General features: G+C 49.2%; 1 protein-coding gene across 7 annotated transcripts in view; it reads left to right on the top strand.

Annotated features, from left to right (window-relative positions):
• The window catches only part of CYSTM1 (cysteine rich transmembrane module containing 1), a 30378-nt gene extending 5102 nt beyond the window's left edge, over positions 1–25276 (top strand). For 6 of the 7 annotated variants that reach the window (XM_029998102.2, XM_041119346.1, XM_029998103.2 and 3 more), the window contains exons 2-3: positions 7192–7439; positions 24787–25276. In XM_029998102.2, the coding sequence (XP_029853962.1) occupies positions 7211–7439; positions 24787–24893 (336 nt within the window). In that variant the 5' untranslated portion in view covers positions 7192–7210 and the 3' untranslated portion in view covers positions 24894–25276. Of the gene's footprint in view, positions 1–7185; positions 7440–24786 lie in introns of those variants that run through there. The other variant, XM_041119345.1, reaches the window with a different exon arrangement.
• The last annotated feature ends 681 nt before the right edge of the window (positions 25277–25957 follow it).

The following is a 25957-nucleotide window of genomic DNA, read 5'->3' as shown; positions in this document are numbered from 1 at the left end:
CTCTTTCAGCTATTACTCAAGGCTGATGGTGCTGCCTGGTGAAGTGGGTGGGTAAACCTCGGAGGGCTTCCTGGAAGCAAACCAAGCAAGAAGGGAATCTCTTACAGTTTATCCTTAGTGTACCTTTCATGCAATCAGTAAATGGAGCTTGCAGAGAAGCTGGTAAGAGGGAAACACAGCACCAGTGCCATTTAAAAGCCGCTCGTGCTTTTTTTTTTCATTTGGATACTGTTCATATGAAATGTAATTTCAATGCTAGGCTGGTTGCCAGGAGCTGGATTGTTGATGTTAAATGTACTTTCCATTAGAGCTCTGTATTGGAAAACTACTTCCTAGTGCTGCAGGCATTGGAAGGGATGGGTTACATCAGAGTGCCCTGGTTGCCCTTCTCAGGATCTGTGCCTCTCACCGTGTTCTCCATCTTCATCCGTGCAAAGGCCAGCTGAATCAATATCTGACATGCCCAAAATGTGATTCCTCCTGAGTAGAGCAGCATATGAGGTGCGGTGCTTGTTCTGCTGTCCTAAAAATAAACAACTTCTTTCCTTTAAATTCCTAAAATCTGCTAATTGGGTTTTGGTGGGGGTTTTTTTTTGGGGGGGGGGGGGGGGGGGGGGGGGAGTTGTCTAGGTGTTCCAGACTACTGATCTGCTTTGTTTTTTTTAATTTATTAATCCCCCATTTGTTTTCAGAGGGCTATTTCTTGCACTGTTCCTGATGCAACAGAAGGCGTTTAACCCTGTTTCAGTACTCAGATTAGATTGTTATCTCCCCCCACATACACAGCTTTTTCATTGATTCACTTGCATAGGAGATTGCATTTGAAGGATCTGACTTGCTCGCAGCTGTCTGTAGGGATTGGTATTTCTTTGCAGGTGGATTAGGAGCTGTGAACACCTACTGTGTAAAAATGCAGGTGGTTGTTTTATGCATGTTCTTTTCAATTTTGCCAAGATAACAAGGTGTCATCAGTGCCAACAGGTAGAAGCAGCTTCATACTGGTCTCCAGTCCCTTTGAAGGCCAGAATTATGCTGACCTCAGAATTGATGCTTGGGAGTGCCAGCCTTGTAAGTGGCCTTTTGGAGGAGGGAAGAGGGTGAAACTGGGTCATCTGGCAGGGCATGAAGGCTCTTTGTTTGGGAACCCCTTGTGCTAACAGAAGAACTTTCCTTCCATCACGCTTTCCCTTGTTCTCTTCGTTTGTGGTGGTTTTCCTGCATCTTGTTATCTTCTGACCAAAAGTCCTACCTGTTCAGGCCCTCATGCTGTGCTGCAGGATCGCTCTTGCGAAGTGAGATGACGGTTGGATATCTAAATGAGGCTACAGATTTCTTTTTTTCTTGTTTGGTGGGGGGGCGGGGGTAATACTTCCCAGTGATTCCTAAACATAGATGGGGTAAAGGTAGATCTCACTGGATTCATAATCTACCATGTGCTGATCTGTAAAAAGGGGTAAATAGGCGGCAGCTTGTGGTTGATGAGACTTTCCCGTCTCTGTTTTCAGAGAAAACTAAGGCTGTTTTCAGAGACTTGTGGAAGAGTCTAATACCCAGTCAGTAAAATGGTGGAAGAGACTCTGCATTGGTACTTCGGTGAGCAATGTGTGTGAGGAGGACAACAGTCCTAGCTGTACGTGTGCAGTGACAGGCTCTACATAAACTATTCCCACTTGGAAGGATCTTGCAGTTACAATTAGTACGGTACAGCTTGAGCTCTGTGTTTGGCTTGACGTATGGCAAGAGCTGTCCTTGGAATGGGCTAGGAGGGGGATGGAAGGTAGAAGACTGCAGCACTGTGCAGCAGAACTTCATGGAGCCTGCGTGCTGCCTCTCAAACAAATGGTAAAACTAAAGGAACAGCAATGGGTGGCAAGAACGACCAAGGAATAGGACAGGCTTTGTAGAAGCAGAAAGTCCTCAGCTCGGGAGAGATGCCTGGAGAAAAAAGATGATAAATTCATGAGTGTGCTGGAAGAGGAGAGTCAGGAGCAGCAACAGACTAGTTCTGTAATAGCTGCATTGGTATGCTGACCTTGTATGAGACAGTAAGTTTAAAGCAATCAGAAAGGAGTAGGTATTTTCAACGCTTCATGATGAAATTTGTTTCTCTGAGGTATATTGGTTGCCAAAATGGACAGGTTAAAAAATAATAAAATATGTATATAGTGTATACAAAGCCTCATAGTTATGTACTTGCACCTTTTGCTAAACCTTAGTCAAAGACAGGTTACAGATGTAGGGGCACTTACGTTCTCACATAGGATGGTGGTTCTTACATATTGATCTCTGTGTGTGTGTCATACATGTACATATAGTGCCATATGTATTCTCTATATGATATATTGTGTGCATACTCCTACTTCAGCAATTTCTTTTTTGCAGACCTTATGGGAGACAGTGCAGCTTTTTGGGGTATGGGAAGCTGCTTGTTTAAAAATAAAATCCTTCTGTTAGGGTAGGGGAAATGATGTTTGTTCAGCAGTGTGCAACAAAGGAGTTCAAAGATAGCTTAAGGAAACTTAATGATATATTAACGAGTTTACCTCTTAGCAAAAGTACTAGTGGTAGGGGGGTGGGGAGAGGAAAGAATAGGAACATGTTTTGTAATTCTGTTCAGATGGACTAGTAATTTCTTATCATTAATCAGCAACAGATGGGGCAAATGCTTAGTGACAATCAATCATTTGCTGGGTTTAGTGCTAAATGGAAGTTTCACATCGGGTGAGACTGTGCAGTGCTGTACTGGCTTTTCCTGATGGACCTCCTGCAGTGCCGTGAAAAACAAAGGGCTTTACTGATGCATTGGCTTCTTTCTTTCAAGCTTTGTCTCCGAGAGGTGCTCATTGGGAAACCCACAGATATGAGCCCTGATGCAAGCTAATAAGAGTTGGTCTTAGTTGCAGCTCACATGGAATTACTAGTTGGGGTGAGAACCCACAGCAAAGCTTGGTAATAAGTTTGACTAGGAGCTCAAGTATGTCTCTGAAAAGTATCTGCTTAGTGATTCAAGGCTCTGCCTTGCAAACACATACCCAGGTGAGTAAATTGGGCTAGTAAGCATGTAAATTCATGTATGAGTTCGTGAGGATGAGGAAAACCTAAATGTTGTCACACAGTTCAAAAAGGGCAAGTAGGGAAGGGTATATGCATGGCAGTAACTGACAGTGGAAGTTGGGGACAAGGAAAAATTCTTTCCGAGAATGTAACTGGGGACAAAGACCATTGCGAGAAAGCTGATGTTCAACAGCTGAGGCGGAGCTGGGAGGGAGTGGACAGAAGTAATACTTCAGACCTCCAGAGGACCTGGTTTCCACAACCACTTCCTGGGTTTGCTGAATGCCTTGATAAATTCTCCAGAAGTTTTCTCATTCATCACAGATAAATCTCCAGTACAGTTGCTGCCGAAACTATTTTTGCTGAATGCTCTATTTTACTTCTTGCCTGATCTCAGTTGTGTTACTTTACCCTCAGTTTTGAGGGGAAAAGTAACCTTTGTCCTGGTGGAATATGCCCTTCTTAATCTCATTCTTCATCTTTCCTACTGTTCTGTTGTTCTTCTGTTGTATCTGACCAGGCATCTGTCTAGCTTTCGGTAGACTCCAGTTTTCTCCTTAGTCCCTCTCCAGCATTAACAGGCAGAAGCTCAGTTACTAGCTCCACTCCAAACCTCTTCCTCTTCAAAAACTGCTTTGACATGGCTAACACTGAGCTGTTAAACAGACAAAGAGCACTGGTATTTCTCGTTCCCTATGCCACCATTTCCCTGTTTGCTCAAGTCATTGGTAGACTTGGATCTTTAACTCCTTCTGTCTGGTTTCTCAGATTTTTCTGCAGAGCTGCTGATGTGCAGTTTTCTTTAGTCATCCCCCATGGCTGTTGGTTTTAGCCAGGCTCTCATCTTGCCCACACTCTTTCAGTGTTTTCTAAGCTTGACCAGGTACAGCCTTGTACAGCTGATACCCATCTCAGACCTTTCTGCAGGGATGCTTTTCTACCTGTGTAGTTCCACCGGCAGTTGTACCAGCTCCCCGAAGGCCTTTTGGTGTGGTCCCACACTGGCTGCTCGTACAGAAACCAGGCAGCCACAGGATAATGGGCAGGCTCCCTGCTTGGGTACTGAAGGCAACAGGGAAGGGTGCGAATGGCCAGCCCTGACAGTGGAGGATGGCCCCCAGGGGTCCCAGCACAAGTCCCTGTGGCAAGGGAGCAGCGTGATGGCTGAGTTCGTTATCTACTGCCTGAATTTGAGCTCACAGCCAACAGAAGAATTGCAACATCTTTTAAGCTTTGCTATAGTACTAAAACGGCAATGATATCAAATGTATTAAATAAATAAATGAATTGATGCGTATGAAGGGACAGAAGGGAAGACCAGACTTCACTGAATTTTACTGGAAAGGGTGGGCTGAGCTGACTGTCCTTTTATGTAGGAGGGCTTTGGAAAACTGAAGTAATGCATGTGACTCTTTGCTGGAGCTTGGGAATGATCACCAAAGCAAGCTGAGCCCTGGGGGTTCTTAAGGTTTACGAACAAAAACCATGATACGCGGTTTGTTGCCTTTGAAGGCCTTGTGTGTGTGTGTGTGTGTATATGCCTTGTGTGTGTATACGTATATATATACACACACATATATATGTACCTAGGATGCCAACTTACAGCCTAGAACAGACCTGGAGGGACTCAGGGAAGGGGAAGGTGGGTGGAGGGGCTGGCTCCTGCCCAAGGAGCAGACAATGGGCTGGGGCTCTTCAGCCTGGGACAGGGTGCTCCCACAAGCCTCCTCCCTGGTTTGGTGAATCTCTGAATTCAGGAGGGTGGCTGCTGATCTCTAGCTCCTGCAGAGTCACCCCCATGGGGCAGGAGGCAGTTTTCCACAAAGCATGCAGCAGAGCTTTGGATCCCCTCATGCTGGGAGCGGGCACTGCAGCTGTATGCCGGCTCAGGGAGACTCAGCAAACTCTAGGAGAGTTCACAGGGGTCTGCTGGTTGCCTGGGCCCTGTCTGGCTTGGGCACCAAATGGTTACCCTGCCATGTGCAACAGTATGTAGGTATACACACGCATTTGCTCTGGCCTTGTTCTTCCCTGGGAACTTGCTTTTGGCTGCTATTTTGGGATGATTTTCTGGGTTAGATGAACATTAGTGACCCATTACGTCCTGATTGTCTAGTTGCATTGAAGTGAGTTGTAGGGCTTGCTGCCTGCCTTCCACTGGCTCTCTGAAGGGAGAATTTCCTTGCTGCAGACTTGGTAGAGGCATTGCAGTGCAGCACAGTGATTAAAGAGCCTCAAGTTAAACGTATGTTGTGCTTGTCCATTTTCAAATGAGCAGTTAAGCGGTCTGGCTGGCCTGGCAATGGAAAAAAAAATAAATTCCTCTAATCCCTGGCATTAGTTAAACAGTTAACATTCTTGTCAAAGACATAAAGAAATATCGTTTGAAAGTTAGCAGCACTGCCTTAGCAATTAACTGGGACTGGGCCTGGCTTGCACAGCAAGAGGAGCATTGGAATGAATTCAGGTGAATGACAACTGCAGGCTGGTGAGGCCCGGGAAGACCCAGCCTGCCGAGACTGAAGGGCTTCTTGGTCATCGTGGGAGGGACAGCAGCCCTATTCCCTTGGAGTGCACCTCTGGAGTCACTTCAAGTCGGCAATGCTCTCCTGGGCATTGTGTGGGATCAGACTGGCTGTTACTGCGAGGGTGGGATGGGGCTGTGTGCATGGGAGAGCCCCGTGGTGCCTGTACAGCAGCGAGCATTGTGCTAGCGACATTTGGGCAGGAGTGACGTGTAAATAAGCAGAGAGCCTAGGGATCCTTCCTTGGGGAGGGACAGTCAGCGCTCTCTGAGGTGATGAAATAGCAAGCCATAAACAAACCAAGATCACTTCAACACTGTCAGGGACTGCAGCAGCTAAACATAGCCCCAGAGGCTTGACTCACTTGGCTTCTGTCTGGCAGATGACTGCTCTGGGCTCGCTATAGAGTTACAAAGGTGAAATTCTTTAATCTGCGTCATGCTAGAGCTCAGTCTAGATGTGCTAATGGTCTCCTCTGGACTCAAAGTCTGCGCGTCCCCAAGAGTGGGTGCACAGTACTGAGCACCCAGGTCAGTCTGGCCCAGCTGCTTGCCCTTTCAGCACTGTCCGAAGAGAATCCTGCTTGCCAGCCTCTCCTGCTCCATGCTGGCAGCAGTGAGCCTCAGTGGAGGCAAATTATGCTCCTGGTATTTCTCCCTGAAGCCTGTGGGGTGTGGGAGGAGGTGTGTAGCAAAGGGAAAATGGTGACCCTTCTGCACCCCGTAATGGTAAAAGGAAATAGCAGAGTACAGCTACTTCAGTCAGGATGGTTCCTGAACACATGGTATTAAGGACACTTCTGTTTCTCAAACAGGGAGAAGCTTCAGAAATGTAATGTAAGAAATGGTTTGCTTAGTCATGCTGCTTAGAGGTTAATTAAAGTTGCATTATTGTGACAGTCTTGTCTTTTGATGGCTGTATGGTGAGTAATATGTTAGGTTTTATGAACATCAACTCTCTGAGGTGTCTTTAGCGTTGCTTTTTGAATGAGACTGAGCCCAAGGTCCTGATTGCTTGTGGCTGCTTAATGATTCAATTGCATATTACTGGAAGAATACGTGATGTGCTGGGTTACAGTGTCATCAGGAAATTATTCATATAGTCTTGCTCCAGAGTACTGGTCTAGATGCTTGTAACAATTAGCAGAAGCGTAACGGACCTTTGTGTTCACTCTCCTGTCAAGGCTATCGAACATGTCTGGAACAGGCTGCATTTCTGCATGCTTTTCTTTTTTAATATTGACAGAAACATGAAGTAATCGCTTCTAAATCTCTCTTAAAAGCATTTTAATCATGAGTGGAAGCAGAGGATTTTGCTTTGCAGTTGCAAGACTGTTAAATGTCTCAGAGTGAGTAGCTGATGCGTGACTGGAAAGCAGCAAGTCACTCTGCTGCTGAGCTAAACTCATGTCACTTAAAAGAAATCTCTTCAACTCAGTCTTTGCCCCTGGCAAAGGGTTAAAAATAAACTCACTGCTTGACCAGGTATTTTGAGGTCTGTTTCTCACGCTTAATGTAGGGCCCTCTGGAGAGCAGTCTGAAATGGGTCTATATGGTCATAGATGAAGCAGACAAAAGCAAACCAGTTCTCTTCTGTTTTCCTTCTTCTGCAGGACAGATTCTGCATCCCACATGAACTACGAAAATCCTCCACCTTACCCTGGCCCGGGTCCAACTGCCCCTTACCCACCCTATGCACAACAACCGGGTGGTCCTCCTGGCCCATACCCAGGCTATCCTCCTGGACCTACTGGGCCATACCAGCCAGGCCAGCCAGGTTATCAAGGTTATCCCCAGTATGGATGGCAAAACGCACCTCCGCCTCCAGGACCAGTGTATGCAGATGGGCCTAAAAACACAGGTATGCATAGCAGCTGTGGTGCAATGTAATTGTGACCCTTTCTGGCTTGCAAATGCATGAGTACATGTTGACCTTGAAGTAATACGGTTACCAGCATCTGGCTCTAATGGGGCTGGGGGAGGTGGAGACTTGTTTGCAGTAGCAATTCTGTTTATAGGCTGTTTTCCTGCTTTATTTTGCTGTTGTGTCTCTAACAGTTCTCTGGCTGTTGGAAGGTACTGCTGAACATCCTTAATGCTGATCCCTCAAGGGAATCCTTATGCTGAGGTTGTTACACATGCTTTTTGCTGGCTTTAAATTTGCCACAACTCTCATTCTGCCTGTCTTTTGGTTGATAAGCTTCAACTGAAGGCTGCACAGTTGAAGCTTGTAATATTCAGATGTACAGTTCCTAACTAACTTAATGTGCATCAGTTTTCTTGAGCCCATCAATATCTGTCCAAGTGACCTAATAGTGCCATTGGAATCATTCCTGGGCTCTTGTTTTTTTTCTGAAGCTGTTATCGTTCTGTGGAAAAACAGATTTCTGGGGAAGGGAAGGAGGACAGTGTAACTTATCTTGGCAGCTAGCTGGTCCATCTGTGTGCCACATCCCCTCAATATGGAATGCTGGTTTACTCTGGCACCCATAGCTCTCGTGGGGCTTGCTGCAGTGCTTGGTGCAGGCTCAAATTGTCAGAGGAGGGCCAAGAAGATGATTAAGGGACCAGAGCATCTTTATATGAGGAGAAGCTGAGAGAGGTGTGACTGTTCAGCCTGGAGAAGACTCAAGGGGGCCTATCTGTGTGTATAAATACCTCATGGGAGGGAATGAAGAAGAGCCAGACCCTTCTCAGTAGTGTCTGGTGACCGGACCGGAGGCAATGAGCACAAACTGAAACACAGGAGGTTCCTTCTGAACACAAGACGACACTTTTCTACTGTGGGAGTGATCAAACACCTGGCACAGGTTGCCCAGAGAGGTTGTGGAGTCTCCATCTGTGGAGATACTCAAAACCTGACTGGACAGTGGTCCTGGGCAGCCTGCTCTAGCTGACCCCGCTTGAGCAGGGGGGGTTGGACCAGGTGATCTCGAGAGGTCCCTTCCAACTCAACAGCTCTGGAATTCTGGTGAGGTTGGGTGTGGTCTGTGCCTTTTCCCCATTGGAAAGAGGAGGATTTAGCTTGGGGTTTTTTGGTAACTCTTTGTCTTGCTAGTAAGGACACTTGCCTAGAGACCAGGTTTATTCTTGTCAGTGTTTCACAGGCTTTGGTTCTAAAATCTCTGCTTGTACATCATGGGGATGTACTCGCCCCTTCACCATCAGCATGGGGGCTCATGCTGTCATGCCAACTCCAGTGCCTTCTTCCAGGCTTCTTCAGTGATAAAGATACTCATCCAGTCTGTGAAGCCAGAAACTATCATTGCGTCTCTTCCAGTGAATATCACAAACAGACCTGAGCTGTTGAGAAGAGTCTTATGTACCTATAGCTGTTCTGGCTGGCTTGGGGTGGCAGAGGATGTGGCCAGAGCTACCAAAGGGCCTGTTCTGCAGGAGGGAGTGTGAGGAGCACTGCTGTAGAGGTGCTGTCCAGGCACTGTGCTTTAGGTGGAAGCTGCTCTCAGGAGGGAAAGGAAACTCAGGGTTTTTATGTGCTGGGTATGTCTGGCATGGTCATGGACAGACTGACCTCAGGTGGAAAGAAATGAGACTAACATGTACCCCAAATCAAAACCTAAGTCAGTGCTTTACAGCTATGCAAGGCAGTAGCACTGCAGATACTACTGCTGTAAAGACCGGCTGATAAAGTGGGTATCGAAGCTGACATTGCTTGGAAAATTGTCAGGACTCAGACAGTTCCCCCAAGGCCTTTGCCACTATGCAAAGCTGTCTTTGGCCATTGCACGTTAAGGTCATTCTCCACATATTGTTGTTGCCATGGCTTGGGACAATGTGCGCTTGCCCTTGGGGCCTGCTCAGGACTGAGGTCTATATGCATTTGCTGCATTTTGAGATAACTGCCTGCTGTGCTCCTCTACCACTTCATGTTACTCTGACTCTGCAGCATGCTGCGACAAAGGCCTTTTCAAAGCCCTCACTTTTTGGGAAGCTGGAACTTCAGAAGTTCCCAGCAAGTTTTTCACTGTAATGAATCCAAAGGAGACTTGACATAGATGGGCGGACAGGCTGAACTGTGGAGAGGACATTTTCAAGACCTTTTTTTTTTTCCAGTCTTCTTGGCTAAAATGGTGCACTACTGGACCAGTGTATATAGTATATAGCAGCATCCCTGGATTTATAGCTGATGTAAGATGTCAGGAATATTCTGGTGCGGGTCTGGCCACAGGACCCAAATACAAGCAGCGAACAATTGGTCTGAGTGAATAAAATGTCAATGAGTGCAAGTCATGAGTTCAGCTTCCTCTGTAAAAGAGTGAAAACCTCAAGGGTCTGCCTTTGAGAAGGAGGCAGCAGCATGGTGATGCTTCCCACCACTATCACCACATGGACTCAAAGTGTAATCGGGGTTTTCCCTGGGAAATGCACATAGTTTTGGGGTGGTTAACAGGCATTTCTTGGTACTGCGGGGGGGGGACGACAGGGAGGGAATTCCTGGTCTTCCATGTAGAACATCTTTGGTTAGTGCAAATGTCCCTTTGCTGCTGTAGCCATGAAAAGGGATGTGCTAGCAGAAGCTGAAGGGAGAGTGGGTCTGCTGCTTTGGGCAGTCTGTCTTTGAGCCAGATCTGCTGCCTTGGAGGCTTAAAGGATCTCATATCAGACTGGATCAGGGAAGCGATGACACTGAATGTCCTCTGCTCTGCTCACAAACCTGTGGACCAGCACAAAGGTGTAGGCTGGGAAATTGCAGAAAACAAGTAGCTGAGTGTTTGAGTGTGTCTTTCACTGAGAGACCAGGCTTATGCTGCAGGAGGCATGGTTTTGTTGTTAAACCTAAGTGAACACAACTGCAGTTCTGCAGAAGTAGCACCCTAACCCACGAACAAAAGATCTTCTGGTAAGTCCTGTCTTTGAACTGCCTTCCTGTAGCATGTGCGGTCTCTGAACCCGCCTTGGGAGCCTCCAATTTGCGTTGCTTTTGCTGAAGTGGATGTAACTAAATGTACAAAAACCATTTATTAATGTGTGTAAAATGAAGTCAGGGCTATAATTTTGTGTTTGTCGGCAAAAGCTTTTCCTTTTTCTTGATTCTCCTTCTGTTAAATACCTCATCTCCCCCTTTCTCCTTTTTGGCCAGTCCGTCAAACTGGAACCTGATCTTTGTCCTGTGACACTTTAACAGAAGTATTCTGAGAGAGCTTTCAATAAGGCTTTGTTTAATGATCACCTCCAGGAGTGTCTAATATAGAACAGATGTCCCTAAAAAAGCTAATTTTTTAAAAATCTGTTATACTAATGCTATCTATCTGTTGGTGTGGCTGAACCTCTAATATAAAAAAATTGACATCTAAATTTAATCAAGTCATTACAGTCTGCCTAGCCGGTCTCGCATGATTTAATGTGGGTTGTCAGTTCTTGTGGTGTTTCCAAGCAGTTATCTGGGAGGAGCTACTGTGTGGATGCTTTCCTTTCAGAGCGGATGTTTTGCTCTCCTAGATGACTTAGCTTAATCTAATGAATTAAGCTACTCCAAGTAATGCATTAGTATTTGTGAACAAACATGTGTTCATGCTGAAAGCTAGGAAATTTGCTATACTTTACATTTTATGCTTTAAGTTATTTTACTGTGTAGACAACCTGCAAAGTGGGCTCTTAAGTTGTGGATCGCAGCCAGTGTGCTAATGTGTGGAAGTAATTATGCATCATATTTTTGTCTTGAGTGGATCACACAGATGGAAATAATTACTGTCGAGCTATCAAAATCTGATGGTAAAGTAGCATTTCACGGTGACAGTGTTTTTTAATCTTAACACTTTGTGGCCTGTCTGGAGTAGCAATGGACATAGCCTGTCCAATTGGCCCTTGGAGAGGAAAAAAACCTCATATGGCTCTGTATTAAAAAGAAAGCTATAGCTGAGATGTAATAGGGAAACAGCTTAAACTTAGGACTGGTTTTGTCTCCCACGCTGCAGAAGAGCTCGTGAACCACTGAGCCTTGTTTCAAAGGCTGCTGTTGAAGGACTCTTCAGGCTGAGCAGCACTGGCGTGAGTTACGCCGCCTGTACGTGGCGTGTGTGCTGCAGCCGTGCTTCTCCCAGACACAGCACCCATTCCTCCACATCCTCGGGAGGTGGGAGCTGTAAGCCCAGACCGGAGAGTTTGGTCCATTTTGTTGGGGTCATGCTTGGCAAGGGTAGGTAACATCTAGGCTGGAAAGAGAAAGTTATTACTGTTAAGTGAGCAATTACTCTGCTAGAAATAGGTGAGAGAGGGAGGATGTTGTCATCTTTTCAATATGACATTGTAGAGGGGGACATATATAAAGGCTTGTTGGGCAAAGGTGCAGTCCAGAACAGTGCAGAACAAGAACAAGTATATTCCACTCTAGACTGTCTGTGTAGGATTAGTTAGCCATGATGACGGTTGCAGAAATCAGCTTGCAGTTTATGCATTAAGACTTAGTGGTGTTGGCCATATGGCTCCCATGTATTACAGCATTGTAGAAGAGGGAGTCTTCAGCTAATAATGGCAGCTGGTGGTCCTTTGTCCCTTCTCCCTGAGTGGATGGAATCCAGCCTGTGCAAGCTTGCACCCCCTCAGAGTCACCCTAGCTACCTCAACACTGTTGGGTGTGAAAGGCCTTGAAGCGTATGTTCCTTCTGCAGGTGGAAGAGCAGTGAGCCAGAGAGGCTAGGTGACTTGCTGAGGTGTCACAGAAGACCTCATGGCCATGGTGTCGTTTTCTTGTTTTGGGTTTTTTTGATAGCTGGTTTTTGGGCTTGTACAGGCTACCGATAGCAGTGTCTCCAAAGAAAAAACACTTTTTGCCTCTTGCAAGGGCTAATAACTGACTTGGCAGTTGTTCATTAGAAGTAAACAACTTGACCTTTACCTTTAGAGCTGGTAAGTTATATGCTAAGCCTGAGGGAAGTTGTCCTTAAGGCTATCTGCTTCAGCTTCCTAGCTCTGTGAACTGACTTGTGCTGATTTCTGTCTGCATCTTTCCTGCTGTAAAAACCAAGGGCTGTCTTCGTGTCTGTCCACATGAAGTCTGTCCAGGCATGTGTTCCTGGAATACCACAGATCTGCCATTTGGTGTCACACAATGCTTCGGGTAGCTAGAGGGAACTCATCTGCACCCGAACAAAGCTGAGAAACGCACAGCAGTAGGAGCACAGTGCCTGCGTGGAGCGTGGCATAAGGAGCCAGGCTGCCTTGAGCAGCACAGGCTTGCTTAGGAGGAAGAAAATACTTCATTCCAGAAAAATCTCATTTCCCCCTCAGTACTTTCATTATAGAGTAATTCGGTATCAACTGGCAGAAGGAAACCACAGTATCTGCTGACTGGTCAGCAGGTACTTTCTTGTCTATGTAAATTAGAGGTGAAATGTAATGCTGTTGATAATGGCATGCTTTAAAAAGAAGTGGAATGAGCCAAAGTACAAAGTGACATACTAATTTTGAAAGCACTAGCTGATGTGAGCAATTTGTGCAGCTTAATTTCTCCCTGCCCCCCGCCTCATTGATACATAACAACGTAATGGATGAGGCTATTCTGTGCTGTGCCAAAGGGAACCAGGCTCTGTCAGCAGCCTTCCTTCCAACTGAAGGCAAACAAAGCTCAGTATTGCGTTTGACCTATTGTACGCACAGGGTGGAAATCTTATTTCTGGAAGTTGATTACTTGTAGCAAAGCCAGCTGTGGTAAGAGTAATAGTCACAGTGATGCTGCCTGCCTCCTAATGTTTGGCCAGCTGCAAGAATAAACAGGTCACCCAGATACAGTCACTGCCTTCTGCTAGAGGGGTGGATTTTTCCTCTTCATGGGTCTCAGCATGGAAAGGAGGGGTTTCTAATCGCTCCGGTTAGGCTCTCTGGTGCCTTTCAGTGGTTACCCCCTTGCTTTTCAAACTGTGTCAAGCTGAGCCTTCCCCAGAAGTTTATTTGGAGGGCAGCATGTAGCAATTCCAGGAGGCTTTCTGGGTGTATTGACCCTTTCCAAGCAGTCTGTTAGCGCATTTAATTTAACCGTTACTGTACCTTCAGGACCTGCAACTCCAGACAGCTGGTGTCCTGCCAAAAAGAAAAAAAAATCCCACTTGGCAGTTGTCCTCTTATTTGCTTCTCATACTGTAGTGTGCATTAAAACCTGGTGTTCTCTCTCCCCCAAGACTGCTGTATCATACCTCCCTCTGTCCCTGGCTTGTGTCAGCTGACTGCACAAACAGTGGGGGCTGTTTGCTGGCAAACTGCTGTCCTGGGGGGCTAATCTCTGACTCACCTTCGCTGCTTTTCACCCTGAAGGAGGGGATAATCTGAGAAAAGCCTGATGCAAAGAAAAGGATTTCCAAATTCAGGTCCTGTGTCTGAAAACATGCTTGAGACAAACTGGCTAAATGAGGCTAAGGCTGGCTCTGTAGTGAACCAAATTAAATGAGGCTGCTGCTCTGGACAGTCCTCATCTGCTGGGCACCTAACCTGGGTGAGAAGCAAATTGTGTAAAGCCTTTTTCCAGCTCTGCAAGCGCTGCACAGATTGTGGTACTCAAGCCCTGGGGGCACTGCTCAAGGAGAGTCTAAAACTGGACTTTGTCCCTCATGTCTGTCACCCAGGACACTCTTGCAAGACCCTTGTAAGTCCGAGTTTGTGCTGTGTAAATCCCTCCAAGACACGTCTTGTTTAATTCTAGGACTGACGCTGATTTTCAATGAAAACGCTGACTCAAGCTGAGGAATGTGCTGTTCTTAGCCCTGCAGTTGACTTGGTGGAAAATGCCTCCTTGCTTTAATGTTAAATTAAGATTTCACTGATTAAAAAAAAAAGTTAGAGGAAGTTCTCAAAATCTGTAGTTTTGGGAGATGTCTCTGCATCTGTTGCAGTCTAGAAGAAAACTGAAGGGTCTGAAGCCCTTAATTACTGTACTTTTGAGCTGGGGGGAAGCTGTTTTCTTATGACCTGTACACTTTCTAACCTGTGTGATGGGGTTTATAGTGCTTCAGAGAGCCGGCCAATGCCTGCTGACATCCTTCAGAGACTTGAGTACTTACTACATAAGGTACGCTTTTCTCCTATGAGGAGTGCCTGTAGCCCTGCGTTTTAGAGATGTTAAATCCTTCCTGGGCACATCTATACTCCGTAGATGCTGATTAGTATCAATTCCATTATCTCAAAGATCTCTGAATCCCATCCCTGTGTGCTCAGGTGAGGAAACTCACCTCTTTCCCAGCCCTGAGCTGCAAGAAAATCTTCTGCATGGCTTATGGTCAGACATAACCCATGCTTGTTGGAGCACATGCAGTGTGCGAGAGGGGAACAACTTCACCTTTGTGTGAAACGTGGCCAGTGCAGCATTGGCTCTGGAAAGTGCTCACTTCGCATGCCTGCATGGTAATTTCCCTGAAATGTGTTGTGTGTTCAGCTCACTGAAAGCTGAAACAGCTCTCTAGGGTGACCGTAAGAGCTTCTCAGACTTGCAGGAACTGAAAGGAATTTTCCTAACCTGCTGGATAGAGTCACGCAGCCATGAAACAGGGCAGAGCTGATACCAGAGTAGGTAGTTGTAGATCAGTTGCTTCTGCTTGAGTCCAGGATGAAATCTGGGCTGGATCAGGAGCAGCTGTCTGGTGGCAGAGGGGATTTGCAGGTGAAACTACCTGTACTCACTAGCAGTTTGCTTCCTTGATACTTTATTTTTGCTTGGGTGGCTCTGGCAGTAGAGCTGTTTGTGTTTGGGCCTGGGGATTGTGAAACTTGCTCTGAGCGTTTGCAACTTTGGAAGATTTTTGCTTGGAAGTAGACTACCGTATTTCCATCTGGCTCTGACTGGTATCTGTTCCAGAAGTGTGCTAAGGTATTTCCTGAAATCTGAATATGGTGTTGGTAGAGACTGTGCATACAATGAAAGCCTCTGGGCAGGAAGGAGTTGGGGGGGCAGGAATGTGATGTGACAGGCATGAAGCTGTTAAGCATGAGCAAATATCCCCAGAGAGGGGAAAGAATAATTAAATGCCTTTCTTGACAAGGGAATTAGATCTCATCTGTGCCCAGGCTCTGCCCTGGAGGTCTTGTGGGCAAGGGAGGAGGCCAGGGGCAGAGAGGAGGCTTGTTGGCAGCTAGTATGAAAGTTTTAGTTGAAGTCCTAGGGTCCCTATTCCCCAGTCATGCAATCTCTTCTTCCACACTGGCTGCCTGCGTGGGATTTACTCCAGGACACGTGGCTGGCTGGGCAGTCAGGGTTGGGTGTTCTTTCCTCCTGCAGTGTTGGGTCTGCAGACCTAGAGTGTGCACCCCAAAGAGTGGCTCAGAAACACTTGATTTCTAGCCACTGTCACCTCTGCATCCCTTGGCTGCCACCAATGCCCTTGTGCTGACTTTCCCTTCTCTGGCCTCCATCCTGAATGGAAAGACTTTCAAAGGACTTGGGTAAGAAGGTTTTGAAGGTAGAACCAGATGCACAGACTGACTTGACTTCGCAATCTGCTGCCGGCAGCACTTAACCCTGTAAGAAGTTACTATTAAAATGGTGTTGTGCAGTTTTAAGCAAGACTTCTTGTTTGCTGGCTGTACAAGCGAAAACAAAGTTCTTGGTGCAGAAGTGGCTTGTGATAAAAACCACTTTATTCACATGTCGGAAAAGGCTTATTGGTCCCTTCTCTGCTGTGTGCTTCCTCCCAGATGAGAAGACTGTGTATTACTTAATACTTCTGCTCTGAACTGTTGTTACAATGGCAAACAGCTGTTCAGATACCACGGGAAGAGTTTTTGGTCTGCAGTAGCAGTGGTTGGTAAACTGCTTGTTGCTGCTTCCTCTTGTGTGCTCCAGGCCTTGCCTAATAGTTTAGAGCAGCTAGGAGTGTAACTAACTTGTTTGCGTGCAAAGTGGGTCTGTGTGCCAGCACACAGTTGGAGCAAAAGAAGTAGTAAACTTCAAGACTTACTGCTTTTCTCATGCTCCTGGCCCTCTCACTTTAGGAAGAGGAGGGAGTCCCTGCAGCTGGCTAGTGCTAGGCTGGGCCGACCCTGGGGGTGCGTGCACCTCACTTCTCCCCGGGCGGCTGACTTCTTGGCTGAGCCTGCCCCTTGGCTTGCCTGAAGTGAGCTTTTTGCTTGCTGTCTGTCTGCCTGGATGTCATACCTGAAATACCTAGACAAGGGCCAGGGCCCCCGGTGACATCCAGCAAGACTTCTGGGAGGGCTTGCAGAGCTTGAGTGCTCTCGGGCGCCGTCGCTGCCTGCTTTCTGGGGGGGGCTCCCCATGTAGGCATGTCAGTACCTTAACAGTGATGTCTGTGCCTAGGCCCTGGGACAGGATGGGCTGGTTCTATCATCAAAGCTGGTATCCTTTTACTGCAATCCCTGTAGACCCAGTAAAGCACTGCAATAAGGAGCACTACGGTCTCAGGTCATGACTTTACTTTGTATCAAAGCAGGTGAAAAGTACTGCTCATGCCTGTCCCTCATGGAGCTAATGATTAACATATCAATTAGGTATGAGAAGAAACAGAATGTGTATGCTTAAGATAAGGCAGACTGTACATGAAATAACAAGGTATTGTAATATTTGTTTTAAAAATAGTGGGAGTTATTTGCACTGGCTTGTGCAGGCTGGTACTCCGTGATTACAGGGAGTGCTACCATTTTAGGGGTAAGAATGATTCATTGTGATCTACGCTCTTTAAGGCTGATTAGAAGATGGGAGGGTGTGCTCAGCTTACACCCTCTCCCATCCTGTTTTAGAAAAAACAATGGAAGCATCAAAACTTGAGCCTAAAACTGAATGCTGTCTAGTGCCTCTGAGAGAAATCACCCTTGTTTCTCTTCTCTCTAAGACCACCAGTCCAAAAGTGCTAATGGGCTTCTGCTCATAGTGGTAAAGACTCCAGCACGCCGTAGGAGATCTTTGGAGTGCCTGACGATGGACAAGAGAGAGGCACAAAGCAGCTAGTAAAGTCCCCAGTAAGGCTTGCCACAGCAAACCGGGTGGCTTTAGCTTGGAGGCATTCAGGCTTCTGACAAGAAGCATACAAAACCAGGAGTTCCCTTAATTGACATATTTTGGGTTGGGGTTTTGTTGGCAAAGCTATTCCAGTAGAAAACCTGATCTCTGTTAATGGAAAACTGCTGGATGAAGTGAGCTGGGAAGACGTTGGGTGGTTTGCATCAGTAATGTGCTGTGCAAGTCTTCCTAAGGAAATCATTTTAAGAGGTCTGAGTAAGGTGCTTAGGGTTTTGTTATGCTGTCTCTTACTATGCTGTTTACAGGGGATCCTCTGCTTTTAAAGTAGTGCTAATGCATAGGCTGGGAAGACTTGAATAAAGGTGCTACCGCTCACTCTTGATTTCCTTGGGTACTTCCATGTCTGTGTTTGTGTTAGTGCTTTGAAGCTGATGTTCAGTTGCACAGTGTCCAAAATGAAAGGATTGGTATAGGATGTTTCCAGCTTAATGAGAGGCTTGGCTGGGAATAGTTTATCTAGCCTGCCTTTGAACTGTTTTTTACCCTATGCACTTTGGTAGCTGTAAGTGAATAGTTGACCAACCTTCACCTGTTCTGCTCTTACCGTCTCCTGTATAAGCCCCACACCCAACTGCTTGATGAGAAAAGCTTTTTAGCATTAATGCTGTATGGCTGTGTTTAAAGTTTCTCTGGCAATTTGTCTGGTGACAGTGACAGAGCTACAAATTCTGAAGCATTGATAAGCTTCAAAAGAAGTAATCATTAAACTCAAACTGTAAGGGAGAGGTGGTTGTTTTTATTTAGAGTATTGCCCAGATGCTTTCAAAGTCTGAAAACTCAGTGGTTTCAGAGGTGTATTTCCTCTCAAACTGCAGCAGCGGTGGACACCAGCTCCCATGAGCTGGCTGTGGCTTGAGACTCTTGCTCTCTCTGGGAGAGGAACTCTGCAGTGGAAGGCAGCGACTTCTCTAATGCGTATTTCAAATGGTCGTCTTTGGGGCTTTCCTTGAACTTGGAAGGTGAATGGGTTTGGTAAGGTCCCGTAACTCCCTGCATGGGGAAAACCACAGCTTTTTCTCAAAGGGTTTCTGCAGGATGGTACTTGTGCCACAATGTGCTGCTCGTTTAAACGACTTCCAGCTTTTAGCAGAACAGAGTGAAAGGACATGGCTCTTTCCAGTGCTGTTTCACCGTTTCTAACGGAAAGGCACACCCCCCAAACCCATGGGGAGTCCTGGAAAGGTCTTGACATGGCTGCTGTCCCTCGCTGTACCTTCTTCTGTCCCAGTCCTGCCCTGAATTGTTAGTGGGCAGTTGTGCCTGGGTATCAGCCAGTTTAGCGCAGACCTTCCTAGCACAAGCTGCCAGCAGCAGTGCCGTGCAGGCAGCTGAAGGTGCTGGCTGGCAGGGAGGAGCGATGCCTACTGCTGCTGTGACCCACTTGTGCTGAGAGGCAGCATCTGATGCGAGTCAGCTGAGCAGCCGTGTAGTGAAAGTGCCGATCTCCCATTGCACAGGCCCAAATTTGGAAAAGCCATTTTGTTTAATATTTCAGCGAGTGTTTCATAACAGCACTTTGTACATGCTTTGAACATGCTTTGTCAGTATGTCCTCGACACTTGGCTGTAGTTTAGAACTTCTGATGGATTAATCATAAATACTTCAGGCAAATTCTTCTTGTATGCCTGCAGTCATGGACAGCTTACTATAAATTGCACAGGGCAGTATCCATTTCAACTCTGCTTTGGGGTGGGGAAGGTTATGCAGACCCATCCTCCAGCAGAGTATGCAGTTAGACTCGATTTCACTGACTTCTTTGCAAGTTGCTGACTAACCATCAAAATGCTTTACTGGTTTGTGTGATACCCTGGAGGACTTGTCAATGTTAGTGTATCATTTGACAGCTCGTGTCTTCTGCATGCTCAAGCATTACTCCTTAGCTTAGCGCTGAGCTACCAGAAAGCAACATTGCTTTAACTCTAGCAGTAAAAGGCAGCGGTGTTAGAGCTCTTCCCTGGATGGTGCCTTGCCTGTGGCTATGGATACAGCTGTCTTCTACCAGGGTGAAGATGGGCTTGACTGGGGTGGCCAAAACTGGTAACTGCCCTCCAGCCCATGGTTTGCATTGCAGTGACATGGCCTCCTCCGGTCAGCAGATGCCTGCTGGAGGCTGGCCAGAGCAGCTGGCTAGCTAGGTCTGCCTGTGCTCGGTGTGAAGTGCCATACCTTAGTGCTCAGAGGAGAGGATACCCACCCTCAGGCCAGGTGTTGTCAGCCTGAGAACTCAATCCATCTCAGCTGCTCCAGCAAGGGAGCTGAGGGTATGTGAGGCACCCCCAAAGCAGTGTAACCTTATGCTGTCCACCACATTTGGGAGTGTCACATGCTGCAGAGCTTTTTCTGGGGCAGGGAAGGGTGTCACATTCCCTGGGTTTCACTCAGTCTGAAGCTGCAAGGACTTTGCTCTGGAGCAAGCTCTGTGGTATCTGTTCTTGGTGGTGTTTTCCAGAGGTCAGAGTCACCCTGCTGTCTCTAAACCACGAGGAACCAGTGCTTCCCTAAACATCCTCCCAGCCCCCTTCTGCTGTGCAGATCCGCATGTCACAGGGCACTGTGGCCCTCAGTTTTGGGTATGGCAATGCTCTGGCAGCAGCAGTCCAGCTCTCTGTGGCTCCAAAGCAGGACAGCTTGAATGGCAGCTGGCAGACCGTTAGAAACCAGAGCTGCCTCAGGGCTCCAGCACAGGGAGCTGGTTTGGAAGCTTCCTGAGCAGCCATGGGAAAAGCACCCTTGTCTGTTCACCCTGAGGGATGGCAGGAGCCAGCCAGCATCCTCTTCCACCTGAACATAGGCAGGAGAGCATGGCCAGTACCCCACTCTGCTGAGGAGCTCTTGGCCATCTCTGCCTGTTGGGTGTGCACTCTGCCCTGCTGAACAACTGCATGTCATCATCTTATACAGGACTCTTGGAGCATTTGGTATGTGTTTTGCCTTGCTCATTGTAACTGGACCTTCACAGAGGAAACAAAGGCACCAAAGAGTTAGCTGCTTGCTCAGAGCTCCTGGATCCACCAGGGAAAAAAAGCCCAAAGGTTTTTCCCAGCCTGAAACACACCAATGCCTCTTTCAGCCCTTGCAAGCTGAACTTGTTCTGTGCAGCTCTGCCCTGCTGCTCTTCCTCCCGAACAGCTCGGTCGTATGACTGGGTTTGCACAAAGGTGTTGTGTGGCGCCAGGGCTCGCCTCTCATCACAGCTTTGTCTGTTAAGCCAGACAGAAGGGCAGCTCTATCTGCTGCAGGGCAGAATGCTGCTCAGCTGAGGAGGGTGAAAGGTTCAAATGTCAGGATGTCCAGCCGCTCCCAGCAATGCCAGTCAGGGAAGGAAGGCAAAACAGTGTGGGCAGCTCTGCTAAGCCAGCTTCTCCCATGGACAGCAGGGCACATCTCCCTTCTTTCCCGCTGCTGAGCAGTCGGTGACCCACTATAGCCCACTGTGCCGGGGACCTGACCGGCCGCTTGATGACAGCTTGCACTGCATGGAGGTGTGTGGGAACGAGTGGACTTGGGTCACCTCACCAGGGAGAACAGGCAGTGAATAGACAGCTACTGATACAATGGTCTATAAGGTCAAACACTCGCAAGTCTTCATGCTTTTGAACATGAAGCCTTTGCAAGTCTTCCCTGCATGGTTTTGAGTGCCAGTTTGGGGCTGTGGGCAGGAAGGAGGGAGGGGCCTGACCAAAGTCCTGTCTGCCTTGGGACAGATGGGTCTGTGGTCCACCCTTTCAAAGGGATGAAATAGGGTCTCTTGGATCACAGGAGGAGGCCAGGGTGCTGGGCTCAAGTCATTGACCTTGTTCTGTGGTCCTTGCCAGTGTGGCTGGGCTGCTGGCTGTGGGCGCAGCCCTGCCCTTTCCACAGGCTCTGGGGAGGAGGTCGTGCAGCCTCCCCCACTACTGCAGCACTGCCCAGCAGCCTGCAGGGCCCTGGTCTGTGCATGGGAGCCAGGATTCCATCAGGTCCTGGTCTGTTCCTCCCTGGAGGTGCCTGCTTTGGCTCTGCAGGGGCAGGCAGGGCCAGCAGCTGCTGGAGGAGGAGAGCCCGTGGCACGTCTCCTGCTCTAGCGCAGCCTGTCACAGCGCTGCTGCATGCTGCCACCTCCTTTTGGGGCTGCCTGGAGAAGAGATGTGCTTCCACACTGACGTTCCTGGAGCAAGGGGACCATAGGCTGTGACTGAATGCCCGCAGGCAGCTGCAAAGCCCTGGAGGGAAGGATGGACAGTGGTGCTTTGCCAGCACCATGCAGTGGCTCCTCTGGAGCTGGGCTGTGCCTGCACAGCAGTTGCCTCTTCTCTGTGTTATTCCGGTTGGCAAGAGGGAGGCTGCCTGAGGCTGGGGTACAGGCTGTACCTGAGGGCATATGTTTGAGGGGGATTACTGGGCTGTTGGTCTCTCTGCCCTACCCTGATGGTGGCAGGATTTTTGTATCATGTAAGCCAGAGCACATCATCCTCCACCCATCACTCTTGAGAGAACTGAAGCGGTGAAGGGTGGGGGGGGAACATTTTTCTGAGCGCAAAGCCCAGGGAGGACCAGGCTGATGACATGAGCTGTCTCCTGCCCAGGCCTCTGCCTGTCAACACCACGTGTTCAGCCACTTGACTTAAAGCACTAGCTGCGTGCCTGGGTCAGACTCCTGTGTGAGGGCATGGTTCCCACACAGACCATAACAGATCCAAGAAAGCTTTAAGGAAGGAAGGTCATGTGCCTGCCTGCAATCTGCTGCAGTTCTGGGTGTGATAGCCCAAGCTCAGTGAGGAGGAACCAAAGGTAATCTGCTCATCTGTCCCAAATGGGCTTCAGGGGCTGGCAGAAAGAGCACGAAGCACGCTGGCCTTGGGTAGGAGACCCTGCCGGGAGAGCTCCATCCAAACCTGAGGCTCCCTCCTGTGCTTTCAGGCAGCGGGCAGTGTGCAGTAAATCGCAACAGCCTGCTGGGAGCCTCTGGGCAGCCCTCGAGGGGCAGAGCTTTATTAAATAGTTTCTGTCCACGAGGCAATACCCTGAGCATTTGGGGGTGTGATCTGGGCATCTGCCCCTTGGCAGGTGAAGTGTCTGAGTATTGCTGCCTTCTAGCCTGGTTAAGAGCTGGCTGTGCCTTGTGTGCTGGAGTCCTCTGGAAACCAGCACTGTCAGTGTTCCTTGGCCTCAGCTGCAGAGGCCACGAGAGGGACGCTCTGAAGGCGATGCATCCCAGCTCTGCCACAGCCTCCTCCCACTCGCTCTCCTTGCAGTGACCAGGTGGCTTTATAATTGGGGAGGTTGGTCAGCCAGAGCTGATCCCTGCTATTTCTGTGGGGCCTCTGCTGCCTGAGAAGTGCGAGCTCTTCCCACCACCGAGAAGTGCTGGCTGGTGCAAAAGCACCTTCTGCCCAATGCCCAAAATGCAGAGTGAGCTTTCTCCAGCCTTGAGGGGCAGGAGGGACACTGCTCTGCCCCTGACCTCAGCTCTTCCCAGGATTTGTCTGTACCCACCTCCCCATGGCCATTCATACACAGTAGCTGAATCTCACCTTGAGACCACCTCCTGCCCCTGGGAGCTTACCTCTTTCTCCTCCTGTAGCTGGCAAGGCTCTGCAACAGACTTACCACGGGACACTGCTAAGCACGTCAGCAAAGCTGGTGGTGCCTCTGTGAGAACGTATTTAAGAAAGGGCAGAAAATGCCAGAGAGAGAGGAGGGAACAAAAGAGTGAGAAACAGAAGAAGGTTGGAAGAGGAGGTGCTCTGTGTATTTACTGCAACCTGTAGAGGACATGGAGCAGGTGGATGTTTCCAGAAGGACCTGCAGCCCATGGAGAGGACCCCTGCTGGAGCAGGTTCTCCTGGCAAGGACCCTGCTGCCCAAAGGCTGTGCTGTGTTGGAGCTCAGGCCAGCTGGGAGCTCTGCGACAGCCTCCAGCAGGGCCCAGTCTGGTCCAGGGTAGCTGCTCCCACTGGTCTCAGCACTGTTTGCTGGGAGCCTTGAGCTGCCTTCTCCATCACCAGGTGCCTGATGATCCCTCCAAAGATTAATATACCCAGACCACAGATTCGGGGAGGGGGGGGGGGGGGGGGGCATGGGCTCTGCCAAGGTTGCAAGGAACAACCCCAGCCCACAGGTGTCACCTCCCTGTTTGCACGCACGGTCACGCAGCTCGCCTCTCCTGGCAGGAGCTGCAGAGAGGAGAGGAGCTGCTGTGTACGGGCTGCAGCCCCCATTCCCCATCCCTCTGTATTGCTGGGGGGGAGGTGGAGGAGGCAGGAGGGAAGGTGGTGTTTTAGTGTTTGTCTTTGTTCCTCGCTACCCAAATCTATTTTAGTCGGTGATAAATTAATTTTTCCCCAAGTTGCACCTGTTTTGCCGATGATGGTAATAGGTGAGCGATCTCTCTGCCTTTATATGACCCACGAGCCTCCTCATCTTCTTTTCCCATCTTGCCCTGCTGAGGAGGGGCAGCAAGTGAGCAGCTGGGTGGGAGTTTGGCCCTTAGCCATGTCTGAACCCACCACCCTCCTCGCACGTGCTCCCTCCCCAGCACCCCAAGTGCTGTAGGAGCGTGGGGCCCCCTCCAGCACGGTTGCCTGGGCTGGGTACCTCCCCCCTGGGAAGGGCGGCTGTGCCGGGCCTGGAGGGGCATTGGCTTCAGCTGGGGCAGCCGGGGCACCCGTGGGTGCTCTGCTCCAGGGACCTTCTGCTGGCCGGGGGTTGCCAGAGGGTGGGGGGAGGCAGGGGGGCAGGCAGGGAGGCTTAGGTACCAGTGCTCCCGGGAGGGCAGCTCACTCGGAGCAGATGCCTTCCAGGCTGAGCCTGTTTCCTTTCTCAGTAACTGTACGTGACATAACGGAAGCCTGGTCCTGGCTGGCCTGCACCAGCCGCTTGTGTCGAGACCGTAATGTCGCGCAGTCCCAGCAGCCTGGGCCTGGCTGCGGAAAGAAGTGCTTCCCCTGGGGACCCTTCCCATCCGAGGGGTGCTGCGGTGGTGGGAGGGGGCAGGGGGTCCTTGCAGGGTGCTGCTGCGGTGATGAAATCGTGGCCTGAGGGGAGCTCGGGACCTCCCCTCCTGCCAGTGCTCCCCCATGCACCAGATTGTCTCCAGCAAGCGTGGGCCACTCAAAGTGAGCGCTGGGGTACAGAGGGGCACCACGGCCGTGCCGGGGCCGGCTGTGCTGAGGGCGGCAGACGTAGTTGGCCGCTGCAGGTGTTGCTGTGCTGCTCTCTGACTGACCGAGCTCTCCTGTCCCCGCAGTGTACGTCGTGGAGGAGCGGCGGAGAGATGACACGGGCGAGAGCGCCTGCCTGACAGCGTGCTGGACCGCGCTCTGCTGCTGCTGCCTCTGGGACATGCTGACCTGACTCCACTGCAGCTGCCTCCCATACCTCTCACTGAGTGCTATGCAGGCTCCCCACTCCTGTCCTGACTTCTTTCTGTTACTGTAATCAATGCTCTGCTTTGCACAGCCAAGAGTTCCCGTCTGTCAGTCCTAGCGCCTTGTTGGGGTGGGGGGTGCACTCCTTTATTTTAGTAAAGGAAAAATCCCTTTTTAATATTTCTAAGACTTTTGTTGTAACTTTGAAGAATGTGCTAATGGTATATTTCAGCCAAAGGCATTCTGATGAAATGTATATTTATCAGTTGAAATTTTCCTAGTCCTAGAAATGAAGATGTACGCAATAATTAAAGCCAACAGTTGATTTTCTTCGCTAGGTCCTGACTGTTTCAATAAATCTGTCCCGTAGAGGGTGTGCTTCCCCCGTCGCTGTCTGTTCTCAGCCTCCCGCATGCGCTGACTCTGCAGCAGCAATGATGGACTTGGCTTCAAGTGCCTTTGCTGCAGAAGTTCGTGCCTCAGCCCCTTGCTGGGGCCTGGGCTGGGGGTGTCCGGCCCAGCTGTCACCAGCACCTGGGGGATTTTCTGCAGCAACCTGGTGTGTAAGCTGCGAAAGTGCAGTGAAGCCAGCTGGAGTGGGGAGGGTGGCACGCTGGTGTCTGATACCACCAGCCCCCTCATCCCACACAGGGCAGCTTGCTCGAGTTTTCATCCCTCTGCTTACTCAGGGCTGGACACGCAGGTCCCCTTCTGGGCCTGGGGGCCTCTCCAGCAGCTCCAGAGAGCTGGGGGAAGCACATGCTGAGCTGCTGTGTGCGTGCGCCAGCAGTTCCTGAGGGAGGACTGATCCCGCTCAAGGGCTTTGAGCAGTGATCCATCATCTCCCTGCCGCAGAGCATAGGCTTGCGGTGGGTAAATTAATGGGTAAGAAGAAACAAGGCCATGGATTAATTTAGTGCTGAGGATTTATAGCTGAAGCTGTTTCATGGCACGCCTGGCCAGAAGAGGGATAAAAAGCTTTTGTCTGCAGAAAAATGGGGAAACCTGCTGCCAGTCACCGTGGGGGATGGTTCCCACCCAGCTGCCCAC

This window comes from Aquila chrysaetos, chromosome 22 (assembly GCF_900496995.4).
Source record: "Aquila chrysaetos chrysaetos chromosome 22, bAquChr1.4, whole genome shotgun sequence".
Taxonomy (NCBI): Eukaryota; Metazoa; Chordata; class Aves; order Accipitriformes; family Accipitridae; genus Aquila; species Aquila chrysaetos.
Note: the sequence above shows the minus strand (reverse complement) of the source record. Positions and strands in the feature narration are given on the sequence as shown.